The sequence below is a fragment of the Ctenopharyngodon idella genome, chromosome 24, assembly GCF_019924925.1.
Source record: "Ctenopharyngodon idella isolate HZGC_01 chromosome 24, HZGC01, whole genome shotgun sequence".
Classification (NCBI taxonomy): domain Eukaryota; kingdom Metazoa; phylum Chordata; class Actinopteri; order Cypriniformes; family Xenocyprididae; genus Ctenopharyngodon; species Ctenopharyngodon idella.
Window position 1 is genome coordinate 25,339,079 of NC_067243.1, and position 14,318 is coordinate 25,353,396.

At 36.9% G+C, this 14,318-nt stretch overlaps 1 protein-coding gene across 1 annotated transcript; it reads right to left on the minus strand.

Moving 5' to 3' along the window:
- Nucleotides 1–7,035: 7,035 nt before the first annotated feature.
- Nucleotides 7,036–11,572, minus strand: LOC127507101 (intelectin-like). Its single transcript, XM_051884004.1, has 7 exons — nt 10,969–11,572; nt 10,681–10,827; nt 8,826–9,073; nt 8,588–8,746; nt 8,355–8,475; nt 7,582–7,685; nt 7,036–7,363 (listed from the first exon to the last, which is right to left on the minus strand). Exons 1-7 carry the CDS (start codon nt 11,027–11,029, stop codon nt 7,211–7,213), a joined length of 993 nt encoding a protein of 330 aa, XP_051739964.1. The 5' UTR covers nt 11,030–11,572; the 3' UTR covers nt 7,036–7,210.
- Between the last annotated feature and the right edge of the window lie 2,746 nt (nt 11,573–14,318).

The following is a 14,318-nucleotide window of genomic DNA, read 5'->3' on the forward strand; positions in this document are numbered from 1 at the left end:
ACTTATGTGTATTTAACTTGCCTCTGACCCCCCCCCCCAAACCCAACCCCCATCTGCCGAGTCCCGCCCCTTAGCAGACTATCATCACTCAGTGGCTGGCTGTCTAAGTGGTGTCCTCAGAATAATATAGGGTTCATAGACAATTGGAAAAGTTTTTGGGGCAGACCTGACCTGTTGAAAAGAGATGGTATTCATCCCTCCTTGGGTGGTCTTCTCTTTAGTAATATGGCACATGGTCTTAGAGATGAACCTTGACTAACTGGGGCCCAGGTCAGGAAGCAGTAGGGGTGTAACAATACATCGATATAGATCGATACATCGATCTAATGTCTAACGATACGATGCATCGATGCAACACGTAAAAAATGAATACCTGTGGGATATTTATAGAGGCACCTTTGTTTTAACACTCTCCACATTTTCACACAATTACAGTCTATGCATTATTGCCAACACGTGCATTCTGATTTAAACTACCTTTCAGAACTTGTGAAAGACACTCGATCGAGCCAGTGCTGAATCTTCACGAAAGTTTATAATTTGCTTGTGTTTAAAGCCTTGCAAAAAGCAGCGCGTTCACATCTCAAACAGTGTCTGTTAGTTAGATCACAACACTGGAGAATAGAGCACTATGAATCGTTCTTCACACACAGTAACTGAAATTATAAGTGTTAAAAGAAAATGCTCAATAAACTGCTGCGTGGGAGCGCTGCGCACTGTGACTCTGTGTTGTTTCAAGTGCATCATTCTGCACACGGGATGCGCATAAGTGCTTTGTGCCGCTCTGTATTGGAGCATTTATAACACTTTTGCACAATGAAAGAATATTAATAGCCTGTCTTGTTCTGTCCTACCTATAATATGTTGTTGCTTCATTAAAAAGCTGCGCTATACATTTAAAAGAAATGTCTTTTAATTTGATAGAATATAGGCCTATATACAATATATACACAATATATACAACATTTCCTTGTTTATCAGTTTTTTGACATTACACGTTTTAGCACAGAAGCCTAAAATACTTGACTGTTGTCATGTCATAAGCTGTCATTATATTACTGTGTGAATTTTTTATTTTTTGGATGTTCCAAACAGGGTTCAGGATGTGAAATTTTGAAATAATTGTTTATGTTATATAATTTGGTTGCAGGTGTGAGTTAATAAAAATGTAACTGGTAGTGTAAAATAGGCACATAATATCATAATATCAAAATATTGATCGATATACCCCTGAATCGAATCGTATCGTAATTGTACTGCAGAACTTTTTGAGGTATCAGAAAATATCGTATCGCTGGCTATGAGAATCGATATTGTATCGAATCATGACGAACCATCCGATTTACACTCCTAGGAAGCAGACAGACTGGCAAAACCGACCGTCTGCTAGCTGTCTCACGTCACAGAAGTCAGATAAATCCCAACACATAGAGACTCTTTCATCTAGATATCATCACATAGAGACTGTGTCTGTTTTCCGAATTAGCAAATACAAAAAATTCTCAAACCCATTTAAGGGTAAAAATGTAATTGATGTTCAACAAATAAAAAATAGATATAATACAGATGAACAAATGATAAACTAAAGATTGCTTTATAAATAATCTTCCTGATCAGTTTCATCTCCTCAGCATACCAGATAGCTTAGAAGATCTCGATGTTGCAACAGAAACTACTGACTCTCTTTTCCAGCACTTTAGACACAGTTGCTTCTTTACATCTAAAAAAGATTAAAGAAAATAGGCCAATGCCGTGGTACAAACTCGCCCTTAAGAGAGCAGCCAGAAAAATGAGTGCAGCTGGAAGAAAACAAAACTAGAGGTTTTTCGCATATCTTGGAGAGCGAGCATGATTGTGTACAGAAAGGCCTTAAAAACTGCTAGATCTGATTATTTTTCAACCCTCTTAGAAGAAAACAAACACAACCCTAGGTATTTATTTGATACAGTGGCTAAATTAATGAGAAATAAAGCTTCAACCCCAGATGTTTCCAAACTGCACAGCAGTAATGACTTTATGAACTTTTTAACTTACAAGATTGATAATATTAGAGAGAAAATTATAACTATGCAACCGTCTACGACAGTATCACCTCAGACAGTGCATTGTACTGTCCCTGAGGAAAAACTCCATTCATTCATTGCTATAGGAGAGGAAGAATTGTCTAAACTCGTTAAATCATCTAAATCAACAACATGTATGTTAGACCTTATACCGACTAAGCTATTGAAAGAGATGCTTCCAGAGGTCATAGATCCTCTTCTAAATATCATTAATTCATTTTTGTCATTAGGATACGTACAGAAAAACCTGGCTATTATTAAACCTCTTGTTAAAAAAAACGCAACTTGATCCTACAGAATTAGTCAATTACAGGCCAATCTCGAATCTACCTTTTCTGTCAAAGATACTAGAAAAGGCAGTATCCTCACAACTATGCTCCTTTTTAGAAAGAAATCGTATCTGTGAGGATTTCCAGTCAGGATTTAGACTGTACCATTGTACTGAAATGGATCTCATTAGAGTTACAAATGATTTGCTTTTACCATCGGGTCGTGGCTTCTCTATTAGTGTTACTGGATCTTAGTGCTGCATTTGACACTATCGACCACAACATTCTTTTGAATAGACTTGAAAATTATGTTGGCATTAGTGGAATTGCATTGGCATGATTCAAATCATACTTATCTGACCGTTATCAGTTTGTAGAAGTAAACGAAGAGATGTCACATCGATCACAAGCTCAGTATGGAGTACCGCAAGGCTCAGCACTAGGACCGTTGCTGTTCACTTTGTACATGCTACTCTTGGGAGATATCATTAGGAAGCATGGCATTAGTTTTCACTGTTAAGCTGATGATTAGGGCTGCAACTAACGATTATTTTGATAATCGATTAGTTGGCCGATTATTTTTTCACACTGTCATTAATCCTAATTTTATTTATTTTTATTTTAACAGTCTCTGTTCTTATTGACTGTAATTGGGCATCTTAAAAAAAACAACAACTATGAAGTGTTTTACTTTTTCCTGCCTTTCTTGTTAAACAGTAAAATCAAAAATTGGATAACAACAATAAATATATTGTAGCTTTAGAAATACTGCTGTAACTAAAGAGCTTACACATACTGGTGGATTAACCATTACAGAAACATGAAAAAATGATTTTAGCACCAATACTGATAGTTTAGGCTGCCCTGACCTGTGGCACAAACCTTACATTGGGTATCAGATGTCTAATAACTTTAGCACTGTATATAGTGAATATAGTTTAAATCTCTACTCTACATTAAAAATTAAGATGGTAATAAAGATAATAAAGTAAAACACAAACTCAGTGTTAACCAACAGGATACATAAGATAAATGTTTTTCAGGAACACACATATTCACTCTGGACACAATCACCTCTTACTGTCATTTCTTTATCCTGTAAATATAGGCTATAAGAAATGTCTTACATTTATATTCAATTACATGTTGTTATCCCTTTACAGTTACTACTCTCATAAAATACTTGAATGACATGTTGATTTTTAAATCTAAATTTAACAACAGATATTTCAGCAAAATGAATATCCGTTGGCGCTCATTCAGTAAAGTTTGAAGTTCAACGCAGACTGTCAGGATAAGCCCTTATGCAAAATGGAAATGTAAATTTGAAACATTTACAGATAAGGATATAGCCGTAGAATGAACGTTTTGCGCTGAGGACGCACATGCATCTGTCAAAGTGCCTGACAGGGCAAGCCATTATGCTAATGCATTAGCTTGAAGCTTAATATAAAGAATTATCATGTTTTGGGCAGCTTTGATCATGTACCTTTCCCGCAGCTGCTCAATCTGTTTCCTCCACAGATTGGCGGAAGTCTTCCGTGCACGGTGAGCAGACCTGGCTAATCGTTAATGAGAATCGTTGTCGATGATTTTCATTATCGATTATCATCAATTTCATAGAATAGTTGTTGCATCCCTACTGATGATACTCAGCTCTATATTCTTTGCGTCCTGACGAATCTTACCATGCAAAGCTGATATAAAAAATTGGATGACTATCAATTATTGGACCAAATACCTCTGCACGTAATAACCTAGAATACTGTCTAACACTTGATGGATGTTCTGTCAAGTCTTGTCGTCAGTTAGGAACCTGGGTGTGCTCTTTGATACCAATCTTACATTTGAAAGCCACATTTCTAGCATCTGTAAAAATGCATTTTTCCATCTTAAAAATGTATCTAAATATATCATATGCTCTCAATGACAAATGCGGAACAGTTAGTTCATGCGCTCATGACCTGAAGGCTAGATTATTGTAATGCTCTACTCGGTGGTTGCCCTGCACGCCTAATAAACAAACTCCAGCTGGTCCAATAGCAGCAGCTAGAGTTCTTACTAGAACCAGGAAGTATGACCACATTAGCCCAGTTCTGTCAACACTGCAATGACTCCCTATTAAACATCGTATAAATTTTAAAATCTTGCTAATTACAAAGCATTAAATGGTTTAGCTTCCTTCATGTCTATTGCGATGTCAAAATTCTGGCCAGTTGATAATACGTAGAATATCAAAATCAACCGCAGGCAGTAGATTCTAGCATTGTTCGGGAAGCAGACACACTCTGTCAGTTTAAGTCTAGACTAAAAGCACATCTAAAAACCTACAAAATATCTATGTTTTAAGTCATGGTATGTAGTAACCAAATACAAACGTCTGCTAAACATTGTAAGATTAAGATCTGATTATAGCATCATCAGATGTTGGTATTTTGTTTGTTTTAAGTCATGATATTAAGTAACCTAAACCCAATGTTTGCTGAACGTTGTAATGTCCACACAACAGTAAATTATTGATTCTATTTTGATGATTTGATGTTTTAATGACATTACTGATTCTGATCACTAAAATCTCAATTATTTTATTTAGTTATATGGAGTATTTTCATGGTAGATCCACAATGTATAGTAGGTGGTGGTATGTGATTTCAACACTAATCCGCCATTAAACCCAAAGAAGAAGATGTACCTGTTGTGCTCATTGACCATGGCTGCATCCTCGCAAAATCGCATGCTTCCCTACTATATAGTAGGTGAAAAACAGTATGTGACAAAAGCAGTATTTCCGAATTCACAGTACTGGTAAAAGAGTAGACAAAAAGTACCCGGATCACCTACTTCTTCCAGTGAGATTCTGAAGTGTGCATATGATGGACACTAGTATCCTATGAGGCCACAGGAGAGGATTTGTGATAAGGGCAACATGGCAAATGTAGTATTTCCAGATTACATTCACACTACACTACTTTTAGCTGTTGTTAAGTAACTACTTAGTCAAAATAAGTACCTACTCAAGAGAGTATGCAATTTCAGATTAACAAAACGAAAGAAAACGTGAGCTTTGCTTCATTGTGGTGCACTCCAAAGATCTAGGAAAGGAAACTGAGACATTCTGCTTGTTTTCATTATTTGAGTGTCTTTTGTAAACGTATGAATGATGTCTTTCTTTTACCTGTATGACCATAAATTACGGAGTACAGTTTACTGTTTTTTGGAAGGAAAAAAAATTCCAGTGGTCGCGCCGGCGCCTGCGCGCTCACACCCAAATTCTTGCATTGCTTATTTATATCGCTTGCAGCCTGTTAAACATTAAAATAAAATACAGTCAACCAAACATTTAAAACGGTACACTGCTCAATTCAAGTCTGTAAATCTGGCGTTTACCATCCGTGACCACCACCTCACTGTGCTGTTGCAATGCTATCTCACGACCAATTCATTCCTATAATTCATATAGGTGGCTAATTCGTATGAATTCATACAACATTCGTGCGATTTGTCTAAACCCCAGTGATGGGTAGGTTTAGGGGCGGGGTTTGGGGTAGGTCATTTGTATGAATTCATACGAATTTGTCAACTCGTAAAATATGTACGATTTAGCAAAAAACGTATGAATTCGTATGATTTAGCAAAAAACGTATGAATTCGTATGAATTAGCCACCTCGTAAACTCTGAGTGAAGTACAAAGCTAAACGTTACATAATAAATAATAGTTTAGCATAGACCTACATCACGAAAATGGAAACAGTTGGATTCGTGCCGAATGAAAAGGTAGGCTTCAGATTCACTTTAAATTAATTCATTTCGCATCCTATTTTAATTTCTAATAGGCCTAAATAAACCTGTTTCTCGCTTTGAATATAGCAATAGAAGCTGGAATGGCGTTAAAAAAAAAAGCAAATTTTTTATTCATTTAACTTGATGTTTATATAGCCTGAACAGGCCAACTGTTAACTTTAGATGTTTTGTTGTGGAGTAAGGGCAAGTAAAATAGCCCTATTAGTATCCCCTTTATTAGTATTAATATCCCCTTACTAGTTTTGTTCATAATTTATGTTTACAAACATTATAAACAAAGCTATAGGCTAGGCTATTTGTAAATATTTTACTTTATTTACTGGTAGGCCTAATTTACATTATTTCTGAATGTAATAAAAAATGCGATGTATACGCGACTTATCTTTTTTCCTCTCAGGAACAGTGTCGGTATTTTTAACCATACAGCAAACATTTTAAAATATCTTGAAAAAATAGGCCCTACTTTAATTTATAAACCGTTGATAGTTTTTCCTTTCGTTTAATAGGTTTACATTTGGACAGAATCTTGTTATAAAAAACAACTGTAGGCCTATTACGGCAAATACAAGACTCTCTTTGTTTTTTAATAAATAAAATGCTGTAGGCTACGTATTATTATTATTAGTAGTAGTAGTAGTAGTAGGCTACATGCAAAAAAAAAAAAAAAAAAAAGGTAAAAAATAACGTTATTAACTTATTTTTTCTAATCAAACCGATTTCAGAATGTTAATAATACAGAAGGAACGCTGGAACAGAAACATTAAAATACTGATTCTGCTCGGAGTGAAACGATGTAATTTTTTTTTTTTTTTTTTTTTTAAGCCCTGATTAAGAGGTTAAAAGTAAGTTAGGTATGCACCAAAAGAAGCCTCCCAATAAATTGCTAATCCGACAGGTTTTTTTTTTTTTTTTTTTTTTTTATCATTTACAAACACCATACACATTTTGATTATAGACCAATATAAAAGATATATTGTAAAGAAATACATCTGAGCAAATTATTGTGTAGCATTCAGATTATTAATTAATGGGGTATATCTCTGACTGAAGGAAAAGAAGCAAGTAATTTTAGTTTGTCAGCGATAAAAAAGAAGTACAGCTGCTTCAGTTATCTCTTTGGAAGCACTCCATCCTGTATTAGTACCATAGCCATCCCAGTCGAAACTCGTAAAGTCCCCGCACTGTTTAGGGACCCCCTCAGGAAAGTGTCCACCTCCACCAATACAGAACTGCAAAAATATGAGTACATTAATAACAACAAAACATACCTATTTCCTCATATAACATTACAGTTGATTTACTTCTGTTGTAAATGTATTACTGTAAATGAATTTCCTCTTCATTTATACACTAAAGCATGAATTATTGCCTGTGGTGATCAGCAGCACTTCACAAATGCTGTTCATGAACATTGTTGTAAATAATCCATAATATTTGTTTAGCTCACATGTTCAGTGTGACAACCAGTTGGTTTAACGCCCGAACAAATTGCCATGGCTGCCTTTTCAGTATTGAAGACTCTGAATGTGATGAATCCAGGCTCAAATATTTCTGAAAAAAAACACAGAATATATAATTGATGATGGTTTGTCATGATAGGTCCATGCACACAGAATGGCATTCATTCATTCATTAAAGTGATTGGATCTCAACATGATGATGCTTTGTAAATAATAGGCCTACATCACAATCACTGAATAATACACAGATTTTATGACAGTCCGTCGATGTAGCTACTTTCTTTTAAAATATTTGAAAAATATTGGCCCAAGAGGAATTGTGTTACTGAACACAGACTCACAACGACATAGAAATGAATATGAGAGTTTTATTGAATAATAATATTGACAGTTCTTGGTTTGCAGGTGGTTGGAAGAGATTGTGGAAGACTGCAGCTGAAGCACACACATAGGTGAGGTGAGTGGAGAGTCGTTGGAGTCCGGAGGAGAAGATGCTGGAGATACAGAGGATCAGGAGAGACGATGGAGGAATAATGTATAAACAATCAAGAGGTAAGTGTAGCAGGTAAGTGCATCCTTCTCAAAATGAGACCAGACAATGTGCTAAGGTGAAGTATGTGCATTTATTTATTCTACTGTGGTGATGAGGTGATGAGGTGCAGGTGATTGTTGAGCGTGAGCAGGTGAGCAACAGGAGGGATGATGGGAAATGGAGTTCAGGGAAGGTGAGAGAGATGGTGACTGTGACAAATTGCTGTACCTCTTGAATTAGGTCCATACAGTTTTTTGGTAGAATCCACATTTCCAGTATCATACACTATTGGAATAGTAGGTCCATTATCAGTGTTGCAAGTCCCAATTCCAAACCTCACAGGGAATTTCTGGGAAAATTAAGATAAAAATTCAGTTTTTTACAAAACTGTAGGCTTTTGCCTTTAGCCTATATTTCTTTGAATATTTAAAACTCAAAGCTGCTGTCAAAGTTTGTCTGACCTTGAATAAATTGAGAAGGTTTCCTCCGTGTAGAGTTAAAAAGCGATTTTCAGTGTGGTATCTCAGGATGGAGGCAGTGCTCCAGTTTTCCAACGCCATATTATTAGGAACATGCCACACAGACACATCCTGTGCCGCAATTTCAAAGTATCCAGGATTCTATAACAGAAAGGAAACAGACTGTCAATAGTTATTGTAGATAAACATGTTTTAATTGTTGAATGTAATAAAAAATTACCTTATAATCATCACTTGTTGCGGCCTCTGCAGTTCCAAATGTGACTCTGTTTGCCCATGTTCCTTCACCATCAGGCCGGTTTGCGTTGCTGCCCTGCTCACTAGACCAGCGATCACCAACAGTACACTTTCCATACATGTTGTTTTCATGAACGCTAGCCACCAGCGTCCAGCCGCCGCCCGCAGTGGTCATATCACAAAACGTCTGGTAAAGGACCCCTCTTGGTGAGATCAGATAGTACAGGCCATCTGAATTAACAGAAGCATTGCTGAGTCACCTAAATTGAGTTGTTGCTTGAGATAAAATATATACAGGTGCTGGTCATATAATTAGAATATCATCAAAAAGTTCATTTTTTTATTATAAATTATTTTTAAAAATGAAACTTTCATATATTCTAGATTCCCTACATGTAAAGTAAAACATTTCAAAAGTTTTTTTTTTAAATTTTGATGATTAGAGCGTACAGCTCATGAAAGTCCAAAATCCAGTATTTCAAAATATTAGAATATTTCCTAAAATCAATCAAAAAATGGATTTGCAAAACAGAAAAGTTCAAGTTCTTTAAAGTATGTTCTTTTGTGCACTCAATACTTGATCGGCAGGACATATTACAGCAAATGACTTGCTCCTAGCACAAATTACTGCATCAGTGAAGTGTGGCATGGAAGTGATCAGCCTGTGGCACTGCTGAGGCACTATTGAGCCTTCAGATCATCTGTATATTGTTGGATCGACTGTTTCTCATCTTTCTCTTGAAAATATCCCATAGATTCAGGTCAGGCATATTGGCTGGCCAATAAAGCACAGTAATATCATGGTCAGCAAACCACTTGGAAGTGGTTTTTGCACTGTGGGCAGGTGCTAAAGTCCTGCTGGAAAAGGAAATCAGCATCTCCATAAAGCTTGTCAGCAGATGGAAGCATAAAGTGCTTCAAAATCTCCTGGAAGATGGCTGCATTGACTTTGCACTTGATAAAACACAATGGACCAACACCAGCAGACGTCACGCCCCCCCCAAATCATTATTGACTTCAGAAACTTCACACTAGACTTCAAGCAGCTTGGATTCTGTGCCTCTCCAGTCTTCCTTCAGACTCTGGGACCATGATTTCAACATGAAATGCAAAATTTACTTTTATCTGAAAAGAGGACTTTCGACCACTGTTCACTGTCCAGTTCTTTTTCTCCTTAGCCCAGGTAAGATGCTTCTGACATTGTCTCTGGTTCAGAAGTGGCTCGGTAGTCCTTTTCCTGAAGATGTCTGAGTGTGGTGACTCTTGATGTGCTGACTCCGGCTTCATTCTACTCATTGTGAAGCTCTCCCAAGTGTTTGAATCGGCTTTACTTGACAGTATTGTCAAGCTTGCGGTCATCCCTGTTGCTTGTGCACCTTTGCCTACCCAATTTCTTCCTTCCAGTCAACTTTGCATTTAATATGCTTTGATATTTCACTCTGTAAACAGCCACCCCATTCAGTAATGACCTTCTGTGACTTACTCTCTTTGTGGAGGGTGTCAATGATTGTCTCCTGGACCATTGCCAAGTCAGCAGTCTTCCCCATTAGTGTGGTTTCAAAAAACAAAAGATACCCGGATTTTATACTGTAGGGATGGTCATTTAATGAAACTCAAATGTAAATATTCTAATATTTTGAGATACTGGATTTTGGACTTTCATTAGCTGTACGCTCTAATCAACAAATTTACAAAAAAAAACTTTTGAAATGTTTTACTTTACATGTAGGGAATCTAGAATATATGAAAGTTTCATTTTTTAAAATAATTTACAATAAAAAAATGAACTTTTTCACGATATTCTAATTATATGACCAGCACCTGTATATATACTATACCCTCATAAACATGATATTTGTCAAGAATTTCTTTGCAGCTTCGAGCAACATATTTAATTCTATCCAGAAGTTTTCCAAGCTCATGGTTGCTGTTGGTATCACTGCTTTTAATACAAAAAGCTTCTGTTTCTACATGCATGGCTCCCACTGTAGAAAGATCATAAAAAGAATAAAGTTTTGCTGTAATGTGAGTCAGAAAATGTGAGTTACATAGTGAAATATATTGTGATTAAAACATATGATGACGTTCTTAAGAGAAATTAGTTTCAATCAAATCATTACACTTACTTGATTTAGCGTCACAGAACCATAAGCTCAGTGAGAGACTGAGGAGGATCCCTGAAAACATTTTTGTAAGAAAGTATATATTTCTGTCCAATGTTTCTTGGGAATATCCCAGGCGAGCCGCCAGATCTGTTAGATTAATTTTTAGGTAGACTATCTGAAGCCTCAAAGCTAATGCAATAACATCCAGGATGTCCTGGGCATCCAATCATAGTACTCAGAGTTCAAACCGTACCATATATGGCATACCCAGAAAGGTAAAACTTTACAATAAGGTTCATTAGTTAACATCAGTTAACTACATTAGTTAACATGAACTAATAATGAACTGCACTTATAAAGCATTTATTAATCTTCGTTAATGTTAATTTCAACGTTTAATAATACATTATTAAAATCTTGTTAACATTAGTTAATGCACTGTGAAGTAACATGAACAAACAATGAACAACTGTATTTTCATTAACTAATGTTAACGAAGATTAGTAAATACAGTAACAAATGTATTGCTCATGGTTAGTTCATGTTAGTTAATACATTAACTAATGTTTAACTAATGAACCTTATTGTAAAGTGTTACCCCAGTAATAGATGAGTGTGAGCAGTATGTGCGCATCTGGAGTTTCAGTTTGCATGCGAGTGTACCAGTGTGTGCAAGATCTAGTTCCTTTTTTGCCTAGATAAGCGAATAACAAAGGGAAGTCTTACACAAGAACAGTCAAAAGTGGAACCTAAGAAATAAGAAAATAACAGACAGTCTGCAAACTAAAGAAGAAAAATTCTTCATAATTAAAAAAAAACCACTGAAAACTTGCAAACCTGAAATTGTGATGTGTTTAGTTCCATGTTTTGTGTGAAGAATGTTTACTGAAAACAAAATTTGTGATTAAACTGTCATTTTTTCTATTATCTGAACAAGACAGCATATTAACTTACCATTTCTATAAAACAGTAATAAAGTTTTGTGATCTTGGTGTCTAAAGTGGCTTGAGGAGATAATGCTTATTTACATCTTTTTCTTTTTGTTGATTTATAATTAACTGAAGTTAACAGACATTGCAGAACTTTAACTGTAAACAAGAACATCAAAAACAAAGACTTCCTTTTGTGCTTTACTAGCAAATATGACGAGAAAGAGATTGTCTTTCTTAGGAATCTGATAGACTAGGTTCCGGAATTCTATTCTTATCAAGGGACAGCATGTAGATTGTAATGAATCGTCACTCAGGCTGGGATCCATTTGCATGCTTTTATTAGAGTAAAGCGTAGTCGAACAGGCAAGGTCAAACAGGGGCAAACAGGTATAACAGGGGACAGGCAGAATCGAGGTCAGTATGCAGGCAGTAAATCAAGGCAGGCAGATAACACTCACAAGTCAGGAAACAACGCACAGGTCAGAGGTAGGCGGCAGAGAATCGTAGACGGGTAGCAAACAGGATCAATAACAGGTACACAGTCAGACAGAATAATAATGCTCAGATTTGTACACCGGGGCAATACAAGACTTTGCAAAGAGGTGGAGTGAGTGTGCGTCTTAAATAGTCCGGGTAATGGGTCTCAGCTGTACGTGAAGATGATTGGTTCAAGGTACGGGCTGATGGGAAATGTAGTGTATGCATGTGTGTGTCAGTATTCGGGCGAGGGCTCCCTCCGATGGTCAGAGGAGGGAACCACAGAGTTCGTCTCGGTGACATAGATATTGCTTAACAATAAACAAATAATATAAAATTTGTCATCATTCACTCCCCATCATGTTGTTGTTATATATTTTGTCCACACAATAAAAGGGTTCCAAGGGCAAAGTCTATGGCGGCATTTTAATGCCATTAATAACCGAGCGCACAACTTGCACGTGCAGTAAATCACTTCCGCGAGAGGATAAAATGGCTGCGTTCCAGTTCATTTTTTAAATGTCCTTCCCTCGCTAACTTCCCTCAGTCTCGTTGACTCGGATGTATGTCATTTCTTACGTTGCATGAGTGCCCACTACTGGCGGAACCTTTGCAATGGGCTGAATTGGAACATCCTAAGCCCTTGATCACTTAGAATCCGCAATGGAGCTGGTATATTATTTTTTTTTTTCCCCCTTACAAAATTGTTTAATGCAGCATTCTATATGTATATATGTGTGTTTTAAATATTTAAAAAAATAATGAATATATCATAGAGTTGTTTATGGTGGGGTAAATTAAACGCGATATGTGGTGATGTCACAATCGTGTTGCATTGTGGGTTATGGAGCTGCCTGAAGTGCACATATGAAGTAGACTCGCTCCCTCGGTCAAAATCGAGGGAGCGAGGGTCTGTCCATATAAACTTCCCTTGTCCACTTCACGAAGTGGAACGCACTTCAAAATGGTGGCAGGGATTCCCCCGAGAGGAAGTGCTTAGGGAAGTTTGCGAGTGCGTGTCTAAAACTGTGGAACGCAGCCCAGATCTACACGTGAGGAAACGGGAGCCCGCAAGCTCATTTTAAACCAGCGCGCGCATGACATCTCCTCTGCGTGCAAATCAAGCCCTCGCGTGCTTGGACACGACTCGCAGTACGCGCGTCATCAATCCCCACACTCGCGCTCAATCTTCTATTTTGCTCATGCAAACACTTTTTATTTTTGACAGTGGTGGGGCGGGACTTTACTTATTTCATTGTAACCTCAAATGTCATTGGTCAATTCAGGTCAATACTGGGGAAAAATGAGAACACAGTTATATTTGCTGTAGTTCACTGCTACATTACCACTATAGGCTACTTCCACTAAACAGTTACTCAGCCAAAATTATATCAGTTCTGAGAACTTCAGAAATGTGAAAAGTGTCCATTAAATATATATGACATAGTAAAATAATAAAAATATAACATAAATCCAAGCCTGGTCCTCTCTCGTCCTTCACTGTCGTCGCTCCTCCTTTTATGCTTCTGGAGCTCCTCCGTGAGAGATACGAGACCGGTGCAGTGCGCAGTTTTCTCTGGGTAAAATAATGAAATACTGTACAAAACACAGCAGGGCTCGACAATAAGGACCGCCCGGGGTCAGTGTGAATAATGTTTGGGATAATTGAACTGTGCAACACTGTCACAGTCCCGATTGGGCCAGTGCTGCATCTTTGCGAAAGTTTAATAAGAAAATTGTAACTTTAATAAGGATTAATATGCATTTGATTTATGAAGAATATGCAGTTATTTTACATTTGTTTACTTTATTTCTGTACCGGAAAACTACCGTTAAACCTACCTAAAAAGCACTGATTATTAGGGCCAGAGCACCGATGGTGTGAGGACCCTATTGTAATTGCTCCGTTTATTATTATTCTTCTCCAAAGTGAATCGCATTTTTGAGGGCCTAAACGTGCTC